A 21,770-nucleotide genomic window follows, 5' to 3' on the forward strand; every position below is an offset into this window, starting at 1 on the left:
CCGCAGCCGATGGTGTGTTGGTTCCCTCAGTAGGACAGCCGGGGTTGCTTTACAGTGAGACTGTGCTTGCTGCAGCCGATGGTGTGTTGGTTCCCTGGGGTTGTTTTACAGTGAGACTGTGCTTGCCGCAGCCGATGGTGTGTTGGTTCCCTGGGGTTGTTTTACAGTGAGACTGTGCTTGCTGCAGCCGATGGAGTGTTGGTTCCCTGGGGTTGTTTTACAGTGAGACTTTGCTTGCTGCAGCAGATGGCGTGTTGGTTCCCTCAGTAGGGCAGCCGGGGTTGCTTTACAGTGAGACTGTGCTTGCTGCAGGCGATGGTGTGTTGGTTCCCTCAGTAGGGCAGCCGGGGTTGTTTTACACTGAGACTGTGCTTGCTGCAGCCGATGGTGTGTTGGTTTCCTCAGTAGGACAGCCGGGGTTGCTTTATAGTGAGACTGTACTTGCTGTAGCCGATGGTGCGTTGGTTCCCTGGGCTTGTTTTACAGTGAGACTGTGCTTGCTGCAGCCAATGGTGTGTTGGTTCCCTCAGTAGGACAGCTGGGGTTGTTTTACAGTGAGACTGTGCTTGCTGCAGCTGATGGTGCGTTGGTTCCCTGGGGTTGTTTTACAGTGAGACTGTGCTTGCTGCAGCCGATGGAGTGTTGGTTCCCTGGGGTTGTTTTACAGTGAGACTGTGCTTGCTGCAGCCAATGGTGTGTTGGTTCCCTCGGTAGGACAGCCGGGGTTGCTTTACAGTGAGACTGTGCTTGCTGCAGCCGATGGTGTGTTGGTCCCGTCAGTAGGGCAGCCGGGGTTGCTTTACAGTGAAACTGTAATATATGCTTTAGTCATGAGCATCAGATACCAGATTGTGGAAATGGGGTGGCACCATAAAGGGGGAGCAGAAAGTTTCTAAAGCAGAGTGAGCATGACACCAGCGGTGTAATGGGCTCTAGTACCGAGAAGGAAATGGCGCCCCCGGCCACTGTTGGAGCTGTGAAATACAGCAATAAGCACGATTCAATGGGCCCTGGTGCCACTGCACCTGCTGAACCAATGGTGGCTACACCCAGGGGGGCAGAGTCAAACATGTAAAGAGATGTGGACAGCAGTGCAGACCTTCTAAGTGGACTCTCTCTGGCTCTGTTTCAAGACAGCCAGAAATGCAACACAGAAGATGATGTCATATGCCAATCCTGCCACGCCGGCAATGGGACCTTCAGTGGGAGTGAGTGTGCCAATCACATTCACATTCACAAGTGGATCCCCTGGTGTCAACAAAAGTTACCCAACCAGGATTTTGAATATTCAATGCACAGAGGTCCATTAAAAATAAATGGGTGCCCCCTTTTTAATGCCTGCTCTGTGCAGGTGTTCAGAATGCTGCAAAAAATGTAAAATTGCATAGATTCCACTGCGACATTTTTGCAGGCCCATTAATGGGCAACACCCCCCTTGTATACATTATGCCTGGCGCAGGAATAATGTGGCACAAAGGGTTACAAAGTGGAACAATGCGTGTTTTGCACCAGTTTGTAAAAATGGCGGAGTGTATTTGCCACACTATCGCCACATTGGTGTAAAAATAATGACACTAATGTGGCGATAGTTGACACTAAGCCCCACCTAAATGTGGGTCATTGTTTCCTAAAAAGATAAGCATTGGCTTAGACACTATGTTATTGCACTGGCGGGTGATGGTTGAGTTCTGAGTTGATGTGCCCCGACTACTCGCTTCTCGCCATCACAACAACTGAGAGTCAAGTGCTGAAGGACTTGTATTTGACCCACTTTTGAAACATAGGGGCATACGTACAAGGAACGGGTCCATTGGCTCTCATGATCCAGATTCCTTGTGTCGCTCTGCGCCCCCCAACAACACTAGTTACAATTTACAATACAGTGCACCGTGGTGCACGTTAGCACAATAGCGTCAACATTTTTTAAACAATTGGGGCGCTTAGCTGGACTAGCACCAAAAATGTTGATGCCAGTCCAGCAAAGCTGGGGGAGACCCATAGGGTAATAGCCTAGCCTCGCCTTAACGCCCTGTGCAGGCGTTAACAAATGACACAAGACTGGCCCAGTGAAAGTGTGTAAATTTCACTGCGGCTTTTTTTGGGCCTTCTTGCAGGGGAACGCACCCTTACATACATGCTAGCATTGCACCACTTTGTAAATATGGCGCAGGGTGAGGGCCTGCTTAGCGGCGCCATACAGTAAAAAACAATAACGCTATGTGGGTGCTAAGAGGCGGAAGGGGCTTGTAAATATGCCCCATATTTGGATTTACCCCAGGACATCAGGGCAAACAAACCCTGCAGCATGGCCATAGCCCAGTAGCACAAGCTTGCCAGGTGGCCCTCGGAACGGGTGTCAGTCGAGGCTTCAGTCGCTCACCTGTTATGGAAGTTACAGCCGCTGTAGGGGATCCTAAAGAGAAAGAAACACAACCAGAACACAAGGTTCATTAGCTATTGCAATGTCTCTCCCCTGTCTCTGTGCGCTCTCCTCTCCTCCCTCTGTGCTGGTGTCTCTCGCCTGCCTCTGTGCGCCCCTCCTCCCTCCCCCTGTGCCGGTGTCTCTCACCTGTCTCTGTGCGCTCTCCTCTCCCCCCCCCCTCTGTGCTGGTGTCTCTCACCTGTCTCTGTGCTCTCCTCTCCCTCCCTCTGTGCTGGTGTCTCTCACCTGTCTCTGTGTGCTCTCCTCTCCTCTCCCTCTGTGCTGGTGTCTCTCACCTGTCTCTGTGTGCTCTCCCTCCCTCTGTGTTGGTGTCTCTCACCTGTCTCTGTGCGCTCTCCTCTCCTCTCCCTCTGTGCTGATGTCTCTCACCTGTCTCTGTGCGCTCTCCTCTCCTCCCTTTGTGCTGGTGTCTCTCACCTGTCCCTGTGCGCTCTCCTCTCCCTCCCTCTGTGCTGGTGTCTCTCACCTGTCTCTGTGCGCTCTCCTCTCCTTCCTCTGTGCTGGTGTCTCTCACCTGTCTCTGTGCGCTCTCCTCTCCTCCCTCTGTGCTGGTGTCTCTCACCTGTCTCTGTGCGCTCTCCCTCCCTCCCTCTGTGCTGGTGTCTCTCACCTGTCTCTGTGCTCTCTCCCTCCCTCTGTACTGGAGCTCTTCCTCACCTATGAGTGCAGCTTCCCTCCTGCTCTGCCCCTCACCTGCCACTGCAGGGTGAGTGCACCTGCCCTGTGCCCCGTGGTCCTCACCTGTGACTTGCAGGGTGAGTGCACCTGCCCTGTGCCCCGTGGTCCTCACCTGTCCCTTGCAGGGTGAGTGCACCTGCCCTGTGCCCCGTGGTCCTCACCTGTGACTTGCAGGGTGAGTGCACCTGCCCTGTGCCATGTGGTCCTTACCTGTCCCTTGCAGGGTGACTGCACCTGCCCTGTGCCCCGTGGTCCTCACCTGTCCCTTGCAGGGTGTTTACACCTGCCCTGTGCCCCGTGGTCCTCACCTGTGACTTGCAGGGTGAATGCACCTGCCCTGTGCCATGTGGTCCTTACCTGTCCCTTGCAGGGTGACTGCACCTGCCCTGTGCCCTGTGGTCCTCACCTGTCCCTTGCAGGGTGAGTGCATCTGCCCTGTGCCCCGTGTTCCTCACCTGTGACTTGCAGGGTGAGTGCGCCTGCCCTGTGCCCCGTGGTCCTCACCTGTGACTTGCAGGGTGAGTGCACCTGCCCTGTGCCCCGTGGTCCTCACCTGTGACTTGCAGGGTGACTGCACCTGGCCTGTGCCATGTGGTCCTCACCTGTGACTTGCAGGGTGAGTGCCACTGATGCAGCTGCTGATGGTGCCTGCCTGGCCTGGGCCCTGCACACATACCGCCCTCCGTCTCTCGACCGGATGTTCAGCAGGGTCAGAGTCTGGTTATCAGGCGAGATGTTGATCTGGTTTGTTTTGTTGAAGTTTATAGCTGTTCTGTTGAAACTCCATTCAAACCTGATGTCTTCAGATCTGTGGGAGACCTCACACCGTAGGGCCACAGAGCTCCCCTCCACAGCACGGTGGGCACCAGGTGTGGTGACTGAGGGGAAGGAGGCAATAAAGTCTGTAAGAGGAAGAGAACACCCACTGCACACTAGGTGACTCCCCCACACATCCTGACACATAGCAATCCTCTGTCTTCACCACACACCCTGCCACACACCCTGCCACAGAGCTATCGGCTGTCTCCTCACCATACAACCTGCCTCAGAGCTACCGGCTGTCTCCTACCCACACACCCTGCCGCAGAGCTATCTGCTGTCTCCTCACCACACACCTTGCCTCAGAGCTACCCACATTCTCCTCACCACACACCCTGCCAGAGAGCTATCTGCTGTCTCCTACCCACACACCCTGCAGCAGAGCTACCCGCTGTCTCCTCACCACACACCCTGACACAGAGCAATCCTCTATCTCTTCACCATACACCCTGGCACACACCCTGCCACAGAGCTATCAGCTGTCTCCTACCCACACACCCTGCCACAGAGCTATCCGCTGTCTCCTACCCACACATCCTGCCGCAGAGCTACCCGCTGTCTCCTCACCACACACCCTGACACAGAGCAATCCTTCGTCTCTTCACCACACACCCTGCCACATACCCTGCCACAGAGCTATTGGCTGTCTCCTACCCACACGCCCTGCCTCAGAGCTATCTACTGTCTGCTCACCACACACCCTGTCTCAGAGTTACCCGCTGACTCCTCACCACACACCCTGCCACAGAGCTCTCCGCTGTCTCCTCACCACACACCCTGCCTCAGAGCTGCCAGCTGTCTCCTCACCACACACCTTGCCACAAAGCTATCAGCTGTCTACTCACCTCACAACACAACCTGCCACAGAGCTCTCTACTGTCTCCTCACCACACACCCTGCCACAGAGCAATCCTCGTCTCTTCACTACACACCCTGTCACAGAGCTCTCTACTGTCTCCTCACCACACACCCTGCCACAGAGCAATCCTCGTTTCTTCACCACACACCCTGCCACAGAGCTATCGGCTGTCTCCTCACCATACACCCTGCCTCAGAGCTACCCGCTGTCTCCTAACCACACACCCTGCCACAGAGCTACCCGCATTCCCATCACCACACACCCTGCCACAGAGGTATCTGCTATTTCGTACCCACACACCCTGCCAGAAAGCAATCATCTGTCTTCTCACCACACACCCTGCCACAGAGCAATCCTCTGTCTCTTCACCACACACCCTGCCACAGAGCTATCTGCTGTCTCCTACCCACACACCCTGCCTCAGAGCTACCCGCATTCTCCTCACCACACACCCTGCCACAGAGGTATCTGCTGTCTCCTACCCACACACCCTGCCTCAGAGCTACCCGCATTCTCCTCCCCACACACCTTGCCACAGAGGTATCTGCTGTCTCCTACCCACACACCCTGCCACAGAGTTATCCGCTGTCTCCTCACCACACACCCTGCCATCGAGCTATCCGCTGTCTCCTCACCATACACCCCGCAACAGAGCTATCCGCTGTCTCCTCACCATACACCCTGCCACAGAGGTATCTGCTGTTTCCTCACCACACACCCTGCCTCAGAGCTACCCGCATTCTCCTCACCACACACCCTGCCACAGAGGTATCTGCTGTCTCCTACCCACACACCCTGCCACAGACTTATCCGCTATCTCCTCACCACACACCCTGCCAAAGAGCTATTCGCTGTCTCCTCACCATACACCCCGCCACAGAGCTATCTGCTGTCTCCTCACCATACACCCTGCCACAGAGGTATCTGCTGTCTACTCACCACACACCCTGCCTCAGAGCTACCTGCATTCTCCTCACCACACACACTGCCACAGAGGTATCTGCTGTCTCCTACCCACACACCCTGCCACAGAGTTATCCGCTGTCTCCTCACCACACACCCTGACACAGAGCTACCCGCATTCTCCTCACCACACACCCTACCACAGAGGTATCTGCTGTCTCCTACCCACACATCCTGCCACAGAGTTATCCACTGTCTCCTCACCATACACCCCGCCACAGAGCTATCCACTGTCTCCTCACCATACACCCTGCCACAGAGGTATCTGCTGTCTCCTACCCACACACCCTGCCACAGAGCTGTCCGCTGTCTCCTCACCTAACACTCCGCCACAGAGCTATCCGCTGTCTCCTACCCACACACCCTGCCGCAGAGCTATCCGCTGTCTCCTCACCACACACCCTGCCACAGAGCTATCCGCTGTCTCCTCACCACACACCCTGCCGCAGAGCTACCCGCTGTCTCCTCACCACACATCCTGCCACAGAGCTATCCGCTGTCTACTTACCACACACCCTGCCACAGAGCTATCCGCTGTCTCCTACCCACACACCCTGCTGCAGAGCTATCCGTTGTCTCCTCACTTAACACCCTGCCACAGACCTATCTTCTGTCTCCTCACCAAACAACCTGCCACAGACCTATCCGCTGTCTCCTCACCTCACCACACACCCTGCCACAGAGCTATCTGCTGTCTTCTCACCACACACCCTGCTACAGAGCAATCCTCTGTCTCCTCACCACACACCCTGCCACAGAGCAATCCTCTGTCTCTTCACCACACACCCTGCCACAGAGCTAACATCTGTCTCCTCAACACACACCCTGCCACAGAGCTATCAGCTGTCTCCTCACCACACACCCTGCCACAGCGCTATCCACTGTCTCCTCACCACAAACCCTGCCACAGAGCTATCTGCTGTCTCCGCACCACACACCCTGCTAACGGGCCACCCGCTGTCTCCTCACCACACATCCTGCCACAGAGCAATCCTCTTCTCTTCACCACACACCCTGCCACAGAGCAATCCTCTGTCTCTTCACCACACAGCCTGCCACAGAGCTATCTGCTGTCTCCTACCCACACACCCTGCCGCAGAGCTATCCGCTGTCTCCTCACCACACACCCTGCCACAGACCTATCCACTGTTTCCTCACCTCACCACAAACCCTGTCACAGAGCTTTCTGCTGTCTCCTCACCACAAACCCTGCCACAGAGCTATCTGCTGTCTCCTCACCCCACACCCTGCTACAGAGCAATACTCTGTCTCCTCACCACACACCCTGCCACAGTGCAATCCTCTGTCTCTTCACCACACACCCTGCCACAGAGCTAACATCTGTCTCCTCACCACACCCCCTGCCACAGAGCTATCTGCTGTCTCCTCACCACACACCCTGCCACAGAGCAATCCTCTGTCTCTTCACTACACACCCTGCCACAGAGCTAACTTCTGTGTCCTCATCACACCCCCTGCCACAGAGCTATCAGCTGTCTCCTCACTGCACACCTTGCCACAAGGCTATCAGCTGTCTACTCACCTAACAACACACCCTGCAACAGAGCTCTCCACATCTCCTCACCACACACCCTGCCTCAGAGCTGCCAGATGTCTCCTCACTGCACACCTTGCCACAAAGCTTTCAGCTGTCTACTCACCTAACAAGACACCCTGCCACCGAGCTCTCCACTGTCCCCTCACCACACACCCTGCCACAGAGTTATCCGCTGTCTCCTCACCACACACCCTGCCACAGAGCTACCCGCTGTCTCCTCAGCACACACCCTGCCACAGAGATATCCGCTGTCTCCTCACCACACAACCTGCCATAGAGCTACTCGCTGTCTCCTCACCACACACCCTGCCGCAGAGCTACCCTCTGTTTCCTCACCACACACCCTGCCGCAGAGCTATCTGCTGTCTCCTCACCACACACCCTGCCGCAGAGCTATCAGCTGTCTCTTACCCACAAACCCTGCCGCAGAGTTATCCGCTGTCTTATCACCACACACCCTGCCGTAGAGCTATCTGCTGTCTCCTCACCACACACCCTGCCACAGAGCTAACAGCTGTCTACTACCCAGACATTCTACCATAGAGTTATCCGCTGTCTCCTACCCACACACCCTGCCACAGAGCTATCTGCTGTCTCCTCACCACACACCCTGACACAGAGCAATCCTCTGTCTCTTCACCACTCACCCTGCCACATACCCTGCCACAGAGCTATCCGCTGTCTGGTACCCACACACCCTGCCACAGAGCTATCCGCTGCCTCCTCATCACACACCCTGCCACAGAGCTGTCTGCTGTCTTCTACCCACACACCCTGTCACAGATTTATCCGCTGTCTCCTCACCACACACCCTGCCATAGAGCTGTCCGCTGTCTCCTCACCATACACTCGGCCATAGAGCTATCCACTGTCTCCTCACCATACACCCTGCCGAAAGCTATCCGCTGTCTCCTCACCACACACCCTGCCACAGAGCTATCCACTGTCTCCTCACCACACACCCTGCCACAGAGCTATCCGCTGTCTCCTCATCTAACAACCCGCCACAGAGCTATCCGCTGTCTCCTCACCACACACCCTGCCACAGAGCTATCTGCTGTCTCGTACCCACATACCCTGCTAGAGAGCAATCCTCTGTCTCCTCACCACACACCCTGCCGCAGAGCTATCTGCTGTCTCCTACTCACACACCCTGCCGTAGAGCTATCTGCTGTCTCCTCATCACACACCCTGCCACAGAGCTATCTGCTGTCTCCTCACCACACACCCTGACACAGAGCAATCCTCTGTCTCCTCACCTCACACCCTGCCACACACCCTGCCACAGAGCTATCCACTGTCTGGTACCCACACACCCTGCCACCGAGCTATCCGCTGCCTCCTCATCACACACCCTGCCACAGAGCTGTCTGCTGTCTCCTCACCACACATCCTGCCACAGAGTTATCAGCTGTCTCCTCACCACACACCCTGCCACAGAGCTATCAGCTGTCTCCTCACCTCACACCCTGCCACAGAGTTATCTACTGTCTCCTCACCACACTCCCTGCCACAGAGCTGTATGCTGTCTCCTCACCTCACACCCTGCCACAGAGCTCTCCACCGTCTCCTCACCACACACCCCGCCACAGACCTATCAGCTGTCTACTCACCACACACCCTGCCACAGAGCTATCCGCTGTCTCCTCACCACACACCCTGCCAAAGAGCTCATTACTGTCTCCTCACCACACACCCTGCCAGAGAGCTATCTACTATCTTATCAACACACACCCTGCCACAGAGCTACCCGTTGTCTCCTCACCCCACACCCTGCCACAGAGCTACCCGCTGTCTCCTCACCACACACCCTGCCACAGAGCTATCCGCTCTCTCCTCACCACACATCCTGCCGCAGAGCTATCCGCTGTCTCCTCACCACACATTCTGCCACAGAGCTATCCGCTGGCTCCTACCCACACACCCCGCCACAGACCTATCCGCTGTCTCCACACCACACACCCTGCCACAGAGCTATCTGCTGTCTCCTCAACACACACCGTGCCACAGAGCTACCTGCTGTCTCCTCACCACACATCCTGCCACAGAGCAATCCTCTTCTCTTAACCACACACCCTGCCACAGAGCAATCCTCTGTCTCTTCACCACACACCCTGCCACAGAGCTATCCGCTGTCTCACCACATACCCTGCCACAGAGCTATCCGCTGTCTCCTCATCACACACCCTGCCGCAGAGCTACCCGCTGTCTCCTCACCACACACCCTGCCACAGAGCTATCTGCTGTCTCCTCACCACACAACCTGCCACAGAGCTACCCGCTGTCTCCTCACCACACATCCTGCCACAGAGCAATCCTCTTCTCTTCACCACATACCCTACCACAGAGCTATCCGCTGTCTCCTCACCACACACCCTGCCACAGAGCTATCCGCTGTCTCCTCACCACACCCTGCCACAGAGCTACCCGCTGTCTCCTCACCACACATCCTGCCACAGAGCAATCCTCTTCTCTTCACCACATACCCTACCACAGAGCTATCTGCTGTCTCCTCACCACACACCCTGCCACAGAGCTATCCGCTGTCTCCTCACCACACACCCTGCCACAGAGCTATCCGCTGTCTCCTACCCACACACCCTGCTGCAGAGCTACCTGCTGTCTCCTCACCACACACCCTGCCACAGAGCAATCCTCTTCTCTTCACCACACACCCTGCCACAGAGCTATCCGCTGTCTCCTACCCACACACCCTGCCACAGAGCTATCCGCTGTCTCCTCACCACACACCCTGCCACAGAGGTATCTGCTGTCCCTCACCACACACCCTGCCGCAGAGCTATCCGATGTCTCGTACCCACATACCCTGCTAGAGAGCAATCCTCTGTCTCCTCACCACACACCCTGCCGCAGAGCTATCTGCTGTCTCCTACTCACACACCCTGCCGTAGAGCTATCTGCTGTCTCCTCATCACACACCCTGCCACAGAGCTATCTGCTGTCTCCTCACCACACACCCTGACACAGAGCAATCCTCTGTCTCCTCACCTCACACCCTGCCACACACCCTGCCACAGAGCTATCCACTGTCTGGTACCCACACACCCTGCCACCGAGCTATCCGCTGCCTCCTCATCACACACCCTGCCACAGAGCTGTCTGCTGTCTCCTCACCACACATCCTGCCACAGAGTTATCAGCTGTCTCCTCACCACACACCCTGCCACAGAGCTATCAGCTGTCTCCTCACCTCACACCCTGCCACAGAGTTATCTACTGTCTCCTCACCACACTCCCTGCCACAGAGCTGTATGCTGTCTCCTCACCTCACACCCTGCCACAGAGCTCTCCACCGTCTCCTCACCACACACCCCGCCACAGACCTATCAGCTGTCTACTCACCACACACCCTGCCACAGAGCTATCCGCTGTCTCCTCACCACACACCCTGCCAAAGAGCTCATTACTGTCTCCTCACCACACACCCTGCCAGAGAGCTATCTACTATCTTATCAACACACACCCTGCCACAGAGCTACCCGTTGTCTCCTCACCCCACACCCTGCCACAGAGCTACCCGCTGTCTCCTCACCACACACCCTGCCACAGAGCTATCCGCTCTCTCCTCACCACACATCCTGCCGCAGAGCTATCCGCTGTCTCCTCACCACACATTCTGCCACAGAGCTATCCGCTGGCTCCTACCCACACACCCCGCCACAGACCTATCCGCTGTCTCCACACCACACACCCTGCCACAGAGCTATCTGCTGTCTCCTCAACACACACCGTGCCACAGAGCTACCTGCTGTCTCCTCACCACACATCCTGCCACAGAGCAATCCTCTTCTCTTAACCACACACCCTGCCACAGAGCAATCCTCTGTCTCTTCACCACACACCCTGCCACAGAGCTATCCGCTGTCTCCTCACCACACACCCTGCCACAGAGCTATCCACTGTCTCCTCACCACACACCCTGCCACAGAGCTATCCACTGTCTCCTCACCACACACCCTGCCACAGAGCTATCCGCTGTCTCCTCATCTAACAACCCGCCACAGAGCTATCCGCTGTCTCCTCACCACACACCCTGCCACAGAGCTATCTGCTGTCTCCTACTCACACACCCTGCCGTAGAGCTATCTGCTGTCTCCTCATCACACACCCTGCCACAGAGCTATCTGCTGTCTCCTCACCACACACCCTGCCACAGAGCTATCCGCTGTCTCCTCACCACACACCCTGCCACAGAGCTATCCACTGTCTCCTCACCACACACCCTGCCACAGAGCTATCCGCTGTCTCCTCATCTAACAACCCGCCACAGAGCTATCCGCTGTCTCCTCACCACACACCCTGCCACAGAGCTATCTGCTGTCTCGTACCCACATACCCTGCTAGAGAGCAATCCTCTGTCTCCTCACCACACACCCTGCCGCAGAGCTATCTGCTGTCTCCTACTCACACACCCTGCCGTAGAGCTATCTGCTGTCTCCTCATCACACACCCTGCCACAGAGCTATCTGCTGTCTCCTCACCACACACCCTGACACAGAGCAATCCTCTGTCTCCTCACCTCACACCCTGCCACACACCCTGCCACAGAGCTATCCACTGTCTGGTACCCACACACCCTGCCACCGAGCTATCCGCTGCCTCCTCATCACACACCCTGCCACAGAGCTGTCTGCTGTCTCCTCACCACACATCCTGCCACAGAGTTATCAGCTGTCTCCTCACCACACACCCTGCCACAGAGCTATCAGCTGTCTCCTCACCTCACACCCTGCCACAGAGTTATCTACTGTCTCCTCACCACACTCCCTGCCACAGAGCTGTATGCTGTCTCCTCACCTCACACCCTGCCACAGAGCTCTCCACCGTCTCCTCACCACACACCCCGCCACAGACCTATCAGCTGTCTACTCACCACACACCCTGCCACAGAGCTATCCGCTGTCTCCTCACCACACACCCTGCCAAAGAGCTCATTACTGTCTCCTCACCACACACCCTGCCAGAGAGCTATCTACTATCTTATCAACACACACCCTGCCACAGAGCTACCCGTTGTCTCCTCACCCCACACCCTGCCACAGAGCTACCCGCTGTCTCCTCACCACACACCCTGCCACAGAGCTATCCGCTCTCTCCTCACCACACATCCTGCCGCAGAGCTATCCGCTGTCTCCTCACCACACATTCTGCCACAGAGCTATCCGCTGGCTCCTACCCACACACCCCGCCACAGACCTATCCGCTGTCTCCACACCACACACCCTGCCACAGAGCTATCTGCTGTCTCCTCAACACACACCGTGCCACAGAGCTACCTGCTGTCTCCTCACCACACTCCCTGCCACAGAGCTGTATGCTGTCTCCTCACCTCACACCCTGCCACAGAGCTCTCCACCGTCTCCTCACCACACACCCCGCCACAGACCTATCAGCTGTCTACTCACCACACACCCTGCCACAGAGCTATCCGCTGTCTCCTCACCACACACCCTGCCAAAGAGCTCATTACTGTCTCCTCACCACACACCCTGCCAGAGAGCTATCTACTATCTTATCAACACACACCCTGCCACAGAGCTACCCGTTGTCTCCTCACCCCACACCCTGCCACAGAGCTACCCGCTGTCTCCTCACCACACACCCTGCCACAGAGCTATCCGCTCTCTCCTCACCACACATCCTGCCGCAGAGCTATCCGCTGTCTCCTCACCACACATTCTGCCACAGAGCTATCCGCTGGCTCCTACCCACACACCCCGCCACAGACCTATCCGCTGTCTCCACACCACACACCCTGCCACAGAGCTATCTGCTGTCTCCTCAACACACACCGTGCCACAGAGCTACCTGCTGTCTCCTCACCACACATCCTGCCACAGAGCAATCCTCTTCTCTTAACCACACACCCTGCCACAGAGCAATCCTCTGCCTCTTCACCACACACCCTGCCACAGAGCTATCCACTGTCTCACCACATACCCTGCCACAGAGCTATCCGCTGTCTCCTCATCACACACCCTGCCGCAGAGCTACCCGCTGTCTCCTCACCACACACCCTGCCACAGAGCTATCTGCTGTCTCCTCACCACACAACCTGCCACAGAGCTACCCGCTGTCTCCTCACCACACATCCTGCCACAGAGCAATCCTCTTCTCTTCACCACATACCCTACCACAGAGCTATCCGCTGTCTCCTCACCACACACCCTGCCACAGAGCTATCCGCTGTCTCCTCACCACACCCTGCCACAGAGCTACCCGCTGTCTCCTCACCACACATCCTGCCACAGAGCAATCCTATTCTCTTCACCACATACCCTACCACAGAGCTATCTGCTGTCTCCTCACCACACACCCTGCCACAGAGCTATCCGCTGTCTCCTCACCACACACCCTGCCACAGAGCTATCCGCTGTCTCCTACCCACACACCCTGCTGCAGAGCTACCTGCTGTCTCCTCACCACACACCCTGCCACAGAGCAATCCTCTTCTCTTCACCACACACCCTGCCACAGAGCTATCCGCTGTCTCCTACCCACACACCCTGCCACAGAGCTATCCGCTGTCTCCTCACCACACACCCTGCCACAGAGGTATCTGCTGTCCCTCACCACACACCCTGCCGCAGAGCTATCCGATGTCTCCTACCCACACACCCTGCCGCAGAGCTATCCGCTGTCTCCTCACCTAACACCCTTCCACAGACCTATCTTCTGTCTCCTCACCACACACCCTGCCACAGACCTATGCGCTGTCTTCTCACGTAACACCCTGCCACAGAGCTGTCTGCTGTCTCCTCACCACACACCCTGCCACAGAGCTGTCTGCTGTCTCCTCACCACACACCCTGCTACAGAGCAATCCTCTGTCTCCTCACAACACACCCTGCCACAGAGCAATCCTCTGTCTCTTCACCACACACCCTGCCACAGAGCTAACATCTTTCTCCTCACAACACACCCTGCCACAGAGGTATCAGCTGTCTCCTCACCACACACCCTGCCACAGAGCTCTCCACCGTCTCCTCACCACACACCCTGCCTCAGGGCTGCCACCGGCTCCTCACCACACACCTTGCCACAAAGCTATCAGCTGTCTACTCACCTCACAACACACCCTGCCACAGAGCTCTCCACTGTCTCCTCACCACACACCCTGCCTCAGGGCTGCCAGCTGTCTTCTCACCACACACCTTGCCACAAAGCTATCAGCTGTCTACTCACCTCACAACACACCCTGCCACAGAGCTCTCCACTGTCTCCTCACCACACACCCTACCACAAAGCAATCCTCTTCTCTTCACCACACACCCTGCCACAGAGCTATCCACTGTCTCCTCACCACACATCCTGCCACAGAGCAATCCTCTTCTCTTCACCACACCCTGCCACAGAGCTATCTGCTGTCTCCTCACCACACACCCTGCCACAGAGCTATCCGCTGTCTCCTCACCACACACCCTGCCGCAGAGCTACCCGCTGTCTCCTCACCACACATCCTGCCACAGAGCTATCCGCTGTCTTCTTACCACACACCCTGCCGCAGAGCTATCTGCTGTCTCCTACCCACACACCCTGCTGCAGAGCTATCCGTTGTCTCCTCACCTAACACCCTGCCACAGACCTATCTTCTGTCTCCTCACCAAACACCCTGCCACAGACCTATCCGCTGTCTCCTCACCTCACCACACACCCTGCCACAGAGCTATCTGCTGTCTTCTCACCACACACCCTGCTACAGAGCAATCCTCTGTCTCCTCACCACACACCCTGCCACAGAGCAATCCTCTGTCTCTTCACCACACATCCTGCCACTGAGCTAACATCTGTCTCCTCACCACACACCCTGCCACAGAGCTATCAGCTGTCTCCTCACCACACACCCTGCCACAGCGCTATCCACTGTCTCCTCACCACAAACCCTGCCACAGAGATATCCGCTGTCTCCTCACCACACACCTTGCTAACGGGCCACCCGCTGTCTCCTCACCACACATCCTGCCACAGAGCAATCCTCTTCTCTTCACCACACACCCTGCCACAGAGAAATCCTCTGTCTCTTCACCACACACCCTGCCGCAGAGCTATCCGCTGTCTCCTCACCACACACCCTGCCACAGACCTATCCACTGTTTCCTCACCTCACCACAAACCCTGTCACAGAGCTTTCTGCTGTCTCCCCACCACACACCCTGCCACAGAGCTATCTGCTGTCTCCTCACCCCACACCCTGCTACAGAGCAATACTCTGTCTCCTCACCACACACCCTGCCACAGAGCAATCCTCTGTCTCTTCACCACACACCCTGCCACAGAGCTAACATCTGTCTCTTCACCACACCCCCTGCCACAGAGCTATCTGCTGTCTCCTCACCACACACCCTGCTACAGAGCAATCCTCTGTCTCCTCACCACACACCCTGCCACAGAGCAATCCTCTGTCTCTTCACTACACACCCTGCCACAGAGCTAACATCTGTGTCCTCATCACACCCCCTGCCACAGAGCTATCAGCTGTCTCCTCACCGCACACCTTGCCACAAGGCTATCAGCTGTCTACTCACCTAACAACACACCCTGCAACAGAGCTCTCCACATCTCCTCACCACACACCCTGCCTCAGAGCTGCCAGCTGTCTCCTCACTGCTCACCTTGCCACAAAGCTATCAGCTGTCTACTCACGTAACAAGACACCCTGCCACAGAGCTCTCCACTGTCCCCTCACCACACACCCTGCCACAGAGCTATCTGCTGTCTCCTCACCACACACCCTGCCACAGAGCTACCCGCTGTCTCCTCACCACACACCCTGCCACAGAGCTATCCGCTGTCTCCTCAGCACACACCCTGCCACAGAGATATCCGCTGACTCCTCACTACACAACCTGCCATAGAGCTACTCGCTGTCTCCTCACCACACACCCTGCCGCAGAGCTACCCTCTGTTTCCTCACCACACACCCTGCCGCAGAGCTATCTGCTGTCTCCTCACCACACACCCTGCCGCAGAGCTATCAGCTGTCTCTTACCCACACACCCTGCCGCAGAGTTATCCGCTGTCTTATCACCACACACCCTGTCGCGGTTCTCAACGGTCTTACCCTCGCAGCGGAGAGGCGTAGGGGAACGGTCCTTGTTCCGACGGGTTCTGCTCTGGCCGAGGTAGGGGCGACCCCTTCCGGTAGCCACGGTGCTGTTTGGTATGAGCGAACCACTACAGTCCGTGCCCTCCAGAAGGAGTCCCAGAGGAAAAACCCCAGTAGGGTAAAAAACCTCCACAGGAACTCCCTGAAACGAAAGGAGGACACCAGGGTATTAGGACCGCAGTTCAGGAAGGCAGGAAAACAAAGCAAATCAGGAACAGACAGGATTCGCAGAAGGATATCAAATAGGAGCGTGACTATCACCAAGGAGTGTTGCAACGCAATGAACAGGCAGTTGGAATCCCCTTAAATACCCCTGGACAGGAAACAGGAAACAGGAAGTAGAACACCGCCATCTTGAATTGGGGAAAGGAAAACAGTAATGAATTAGGTATGTGTGTTAGACAATGCATGCTGGGTAGAGAGGAAGTGGTAAGCATGCTGGGAAGAGAAAAAGGCAAGTATAAAGAACCCCCAGTGTAAGGGTTCGGTTTGTCCTAGGAACATCGGTAAGTGGTGGTGGGCAGGTGAATACATGCAAGAGAAAATGTTAAGCGCATAATGCGCTGTGTGCGGCCATGCCTGAAACCCCCTCGGGGTTTCAGGCTCTGCCGCGTCTGCCTTTAAGGCTGAACTTGAAAAAGGGGGAGCGGCGAGTGCCGTGACCCCCAGACCGGCTCCCTGGAGCCTTTATGGCCCTCGCCGGAGCCGCGGCGACCCCCGCGACCTGGGTGTCTGCCTCGGCGTCTACCGCGGCCCGGGCGTCGGCCGCGGCAAAATTAACGTGCCGCGCCGCGGCAACCTGAGCCCGCGGCCGCAGCGAGCGCTGCGGTGTAACAGTATGCCCCCTCCCCGAGGCCCCGGGTTTGTGAGGGAAGAGCCGAAAAAAGCGGCAGATTAAAAGAGGAGCATGGACTGAAGAGGCATCCTCCCAGGAACACTCACTCAAAGGGTACCCCTTCCAATGAATAAGGTATTGGAGGCGCCCATGGAAAAATCGAGAGTCACAGACCTCCTGCACTTCGTATTCAGGCACATTGTCAACCAACAAAGGAGGGGGACAGGGCAACTGCCTATGAAAGAGATCAGGACGGTAAGGTTTCAATTGCGAGACATGGAATACTGGGTGGATCTTCCATGTCCAAGGTAGGCGAAGACGCATGGACACTGGGTTGATCTTCTTGAGAATGAGAAAGGGACCATAAAAGCGGGGCTTGAATTTGTTATGGGTGAGTCGGAGAGGTAGGAATCTAGAGGAGAGCCAGACCTTATCATGGACTTGATATAGAGGAGCCGCACAGCGTCTCCTATCTGCTATTGTCTTCATGCGGGACTTGGTGGACACAAGGTTAGAATGGATAATTCGCTGTATACCCCGTAGCTGTCGAACGAAAGAGGAGATGGCGGGAAGGTTGGAGTTGTCTCTCAGGGGAGTTGGGAAGGCCCTGGGATGGAAACCATAGGAGCCATAGAAAGGAGAGACTTTAGAGGCACTGTGTAGAGAGTTATTATAGGAGAATTCGGCAAGCGGTAAGTAGGGAGCCCAATTACTTTGTGTAGCGTTACAGAAGCTACGCAAGTACTGCTCGAGACCCTGATTGAGTCGTTCTGTTTGTCCATTGGTTTGAGGGTGAAACCCGGATGACAAGGCCACCTGGATCCCCAAGATCTTGCAGAATTGGTTCCAGAAACGGGAGATATATTGGGGACCTCTGTCTGATATAATAACTTGGGGTAGCCCATGTAGCCTGAAAATTTCTTGAGTAAAGACCTGACTTAACTCCTTTGCCGTGGGTAACTTTCTCAAGGCCGTGAAGTGGGCCATCTTGGTGAAGGAGTCCACAGTTACCATTATGACATGGTTTCCCATTGAGGAAGGTAAGGCGCACATAAAATCGGTGGATATGGTAAGCCATGGGCCTGGGGGAACAGGTAATGGGCGGAGTAAGCCCACAGGTCTGGTTCGGGGTGTCTTGGCTTGAGCACATGTAGGACAGGATAACACATATGCCTCAGTGTCAGCCTTGAGAGTTGGCCACCAGAAAGAGCGAAGCAAAAGATCTTGAGTCGCTTTCACTCCTCGATGACCCGCAATAGGAGAATCATGGCACATGTGTAAGGCTTCGATTTGCACTGTTTTAGTGGGTAAAAACAGGGCCTTATCATGATAATAGTAGTCATGATCTATGTGCAGCTGTGGACGTAACCTCTTTAGTTCTGTTTCGTGTAAACGGGCATATTCAGACTTAACTTGATCTAAAAAGGTCTGTGCTACCCCTATGATTTTATTGTTGTCGAATAAGTTTTGAACCGCGGAATCACCGCACCCAGGATAACGTCGGGACAGGGCATCCGCCAGGATGTTCTGAGAACCAGGGATGTAGGTGATATAGAAATCATACTGGCTGAAGAAGAAGGCCCATCGAGCTTGCCGGCTATTTTGGCACTGGAAATTTCTTAAACACTGTAGATTTCTATGATCGGTCCGGGCTTCGAAGGGCTCCTTTGATCCCATCAAAAAATGTCTCCATTCAGTGCACGCGACCTTTAAGGCGAGTAATTCGCGTTCTAGCACGGAATAGTTTCGCTCAGAATCAGATAGAATGTGGGATAGATAGAATACAGGGTGTTCTAGGTCATCATCGTCTTGTCTTTGTAACAAGGCAGCCCCAATGGCTCTTTCTGAGGCGTCTGTGACAACAATGAATTGTTTGCTAGTGTCTGGGTGTCGAAGAATAGGGGCTTGACTAAAGGCTTTCTTTAAGTCCTGAAAAGCTGACTCAGCGCCTGGTGTCCAACAAAAACCTTTCTTTAGGTGTTCCTTTTTGAGGGTTTGAGTAATGAAGCTGGTTCTCTGGGCAAAGTCTGCTATGAACTGCCGGTAGAAGTTGGCTAGTCCCAGAAAACATTGAGTCTCCTTGATGGAAGAAGGAGATGGCCAGTTCAATATAGCCTGTACTTTGTCTGAGTCCATGGCAATTCCGGTTTGGTCTATACAGTATCCCAAATATTTCACTTCTATCTGATCAAATTCGCATTTTTCAGGCTTACAGAACAAATGATGTTGTCGGAGTCTTTCTAAGACTTGGCGGACGTGTTTGGAATGTTCCTCTGGATGAACCGAATAAATTAGGATATCGTCAAGATACACTACCACTGTTTGTTGCAAAAGATCAGAAAAGATAGAATCCATGAATCTTTGAAAGATGGACGGGGCATTAGTGAGTCCGAAGGGCATTACTCTATATTCGTAGTGACCAAAAGGTGTTCTAAAGGCGGTCTTCCACTCATCACCTTCTCTGACTCTTAGCAGATGATAGGCTCCTCGGAGATCCAGCTTAGTGAACCTCTTGGCTCCTCTGACTGCTTCTAAGATGTCTTTGATGAGGGGTAGCGGATACCGGTCTTTGATAGTGATCCTGTTTAACCCTCTGAAGTCGATACAGGGACGCAGGTCTTTGGTTTTCTTTGGTACAAAGAAAAGAGGAGCCCCGGCGGGTGAAGAGGAGGGAGTTATTAACCCACTTTGTAGATTCTCATCTAGGTACTCCTTCAGAATTTGTTTCTCTGGTTCGGTGAGGGAGTACATCCGCCCAAAAGGAACTACAGTGTCTGGCTCTAAAGAAATGGCACAGTCGTATTCTCTGTGGGGTGGCAATTCAGGTCTTTCTGGCTTCTGGAATACATCGATATAGTCCTGATACTGTCTGGGAACTCCCTGTAGAACATTAATGGATCCTCCCACCTGGGCAGGTGCTGTTGAGAGACTTTTTGGGGACCAATAATCCCCGGCCGGATAGCAATGGTGTTGACAAAAATGGGAGGATAACGAAATGGTTTTTGTTTCCCAGTTGATGTAAGGATTGTGCCGTGTAAGCCATGGAATTCCCAGGATCATGACATGGTGTGGTGATGAGATTAAGTCAAACGAGAGAATTTCCTGATGTTTACCGAACTGTAAACAGAAAGTAGGGGTGGTGTATTGTACCGGTCCAGAGGCCAAGAGTGACCCATCAACAGTATGTACCTGTTCTGGTATTTCTTTGGGTATTTGTGTTATTTGTTGTTCTTTGGCCCAGGTTTCATCTAAATATAGGCCACTGGCTCCGCAATCCAATAAAGCCAAAGTTCTTGCTTCGCGGCCATCAGTTAAATGGAGGATAACTGGTAAGAGAAAAAGAGCAGTTCCTTCCTCCCTGGAAGAGCAAATAGAAGGTATATCACGATATCCCGTCCTCACCCTTCTTACTGGGGGACGGGAGTTGGCGTTTCCCAAGGGCTTGGTTGGACGAATGGGGCAGGCGCGAATTAGGTGACCAGCTGCACCACAATATAGGCAAAGCCCCTTCCTTCGTCTATGTTCCCTTTCGCTGGCGGATAGAGGTCCGCGAGCTGTGTCAATCTGCATGGGCTCTTCCTCGGTATTCCCTTTGGATTCAGGGCGGGCTTCCTCGGAACGATGGGCGAAGGGACGAGATGGTACTGAGTGAAAAGGCAAACGACTCTTCTTTTTCTCCATTCGTCGTTCATTTAACCGATACTCTATAGTTAGTGCTTGGTCCATCAACCCTTTGAGGTTTTCTATCCTGGCAGAATGTACTAGTTCATCTTTGATGTCCTCTCTTAGACCTCTACGGAAGAGTGTCACCAAGGTACGTTCCACCCAGGTTGTTTCTGCAGCTAATTGTCTGAAACGGGTGATGTATTGTAATACATCCTGACTCCCTTGTTGGACTTCGCAAAGAGCCTCTTCTGCTGACGCCTCGAGTCCAGGGCGTTCAAACATCTGTTTAAAAGTAGTGATAAAGGTGGAATAATTAGATAAACAGGGATCGTTTCTGGTTACTAGAGGTGTGGCCCAGGCCAAGGCTGGTCCTGATAAGGCACTAATCAAATACCCCACCTTGGTCTTATCTTGTACAAATTGCGAGGGGCGAAAGGCAAAGTACACCGTTAAGGCATCCAGGAATTCTTTTAATGTGGTGGGATCCCCGGAAAATCGAGGTGTAGAGGCGGCTACTGCAGGGACATCTGTGGTCCTGGAGGCAAAGGTTTGTCGATAAACAGTATTCTCAGTACGTAATTGCTGGAGTTCTTGAGCCTGTTGTTGTATCGTCGCCAGCAGGTCCTGGTTAGTAGGTTCCGTGTTTACCACTGGGTTATCCATAGTTCCGGACTGCAACAGGAATTGTGGGCGTTGCAATCTGTCGCGGTTCTCAGCGGTCTTACCCTCGCAGCGGAGAGGCGTAGGGGAACGGTCCTTGTTCCGACGGGTTCTGCTCTGGCCGAGGTAGGGGCGACCCCTTCGGTAGCCACGGTGCTGTTT

General features: G+C 54.8%; 1 protein-coding gene across 1 annotated transcript in view; it reads right to left on the reverse strand.

Annotated features, from left to right (window-relative positions):
* LOC138246685 (carcinoembryonic antigen-related cell adhesion molecule 2-like) overlaps nucleotides 1–21,770 on the reverse strand; it is a 187,107-nt gene that overhangs the window by 86,496 nt on the left and 78,841 nt on the right. Inside the window, exons 3-4 of the mRNA XM_069201454.1 lie at nucleotides 3,724–3,999; nucleotides 2,381–2,413 (exon numbers count right to left, since the gene is read on the reverse strand). Of these exons, the coding sequence (XP_069057555.1) occupies nucleotides 2,381–2,413; nucleotides 3,724–3,999 (309 nt within the window). The remainder of the gene's footprint in view (nucleotides 1–2,380; nucleotides 2,414–3,723; nucleotides 4,000–21,770) is intronic.

Source organism: Pleurodeles waltl, chromosome 7, assembly GCF_031143425.1.
Source record: "Pleurodeles waltl isolate 20211129_DDA chromosome 7, aPleWal1.hap1.20221129, whole genome shotgun sequence".
Classification (NCBI taxonomy): domain Eukaryota; kingdom Metazoa; phylum Chordata; class Amphibia; order Caudata; family Salamandridae; genus Pleurodeles; species Pleurodeles waltl.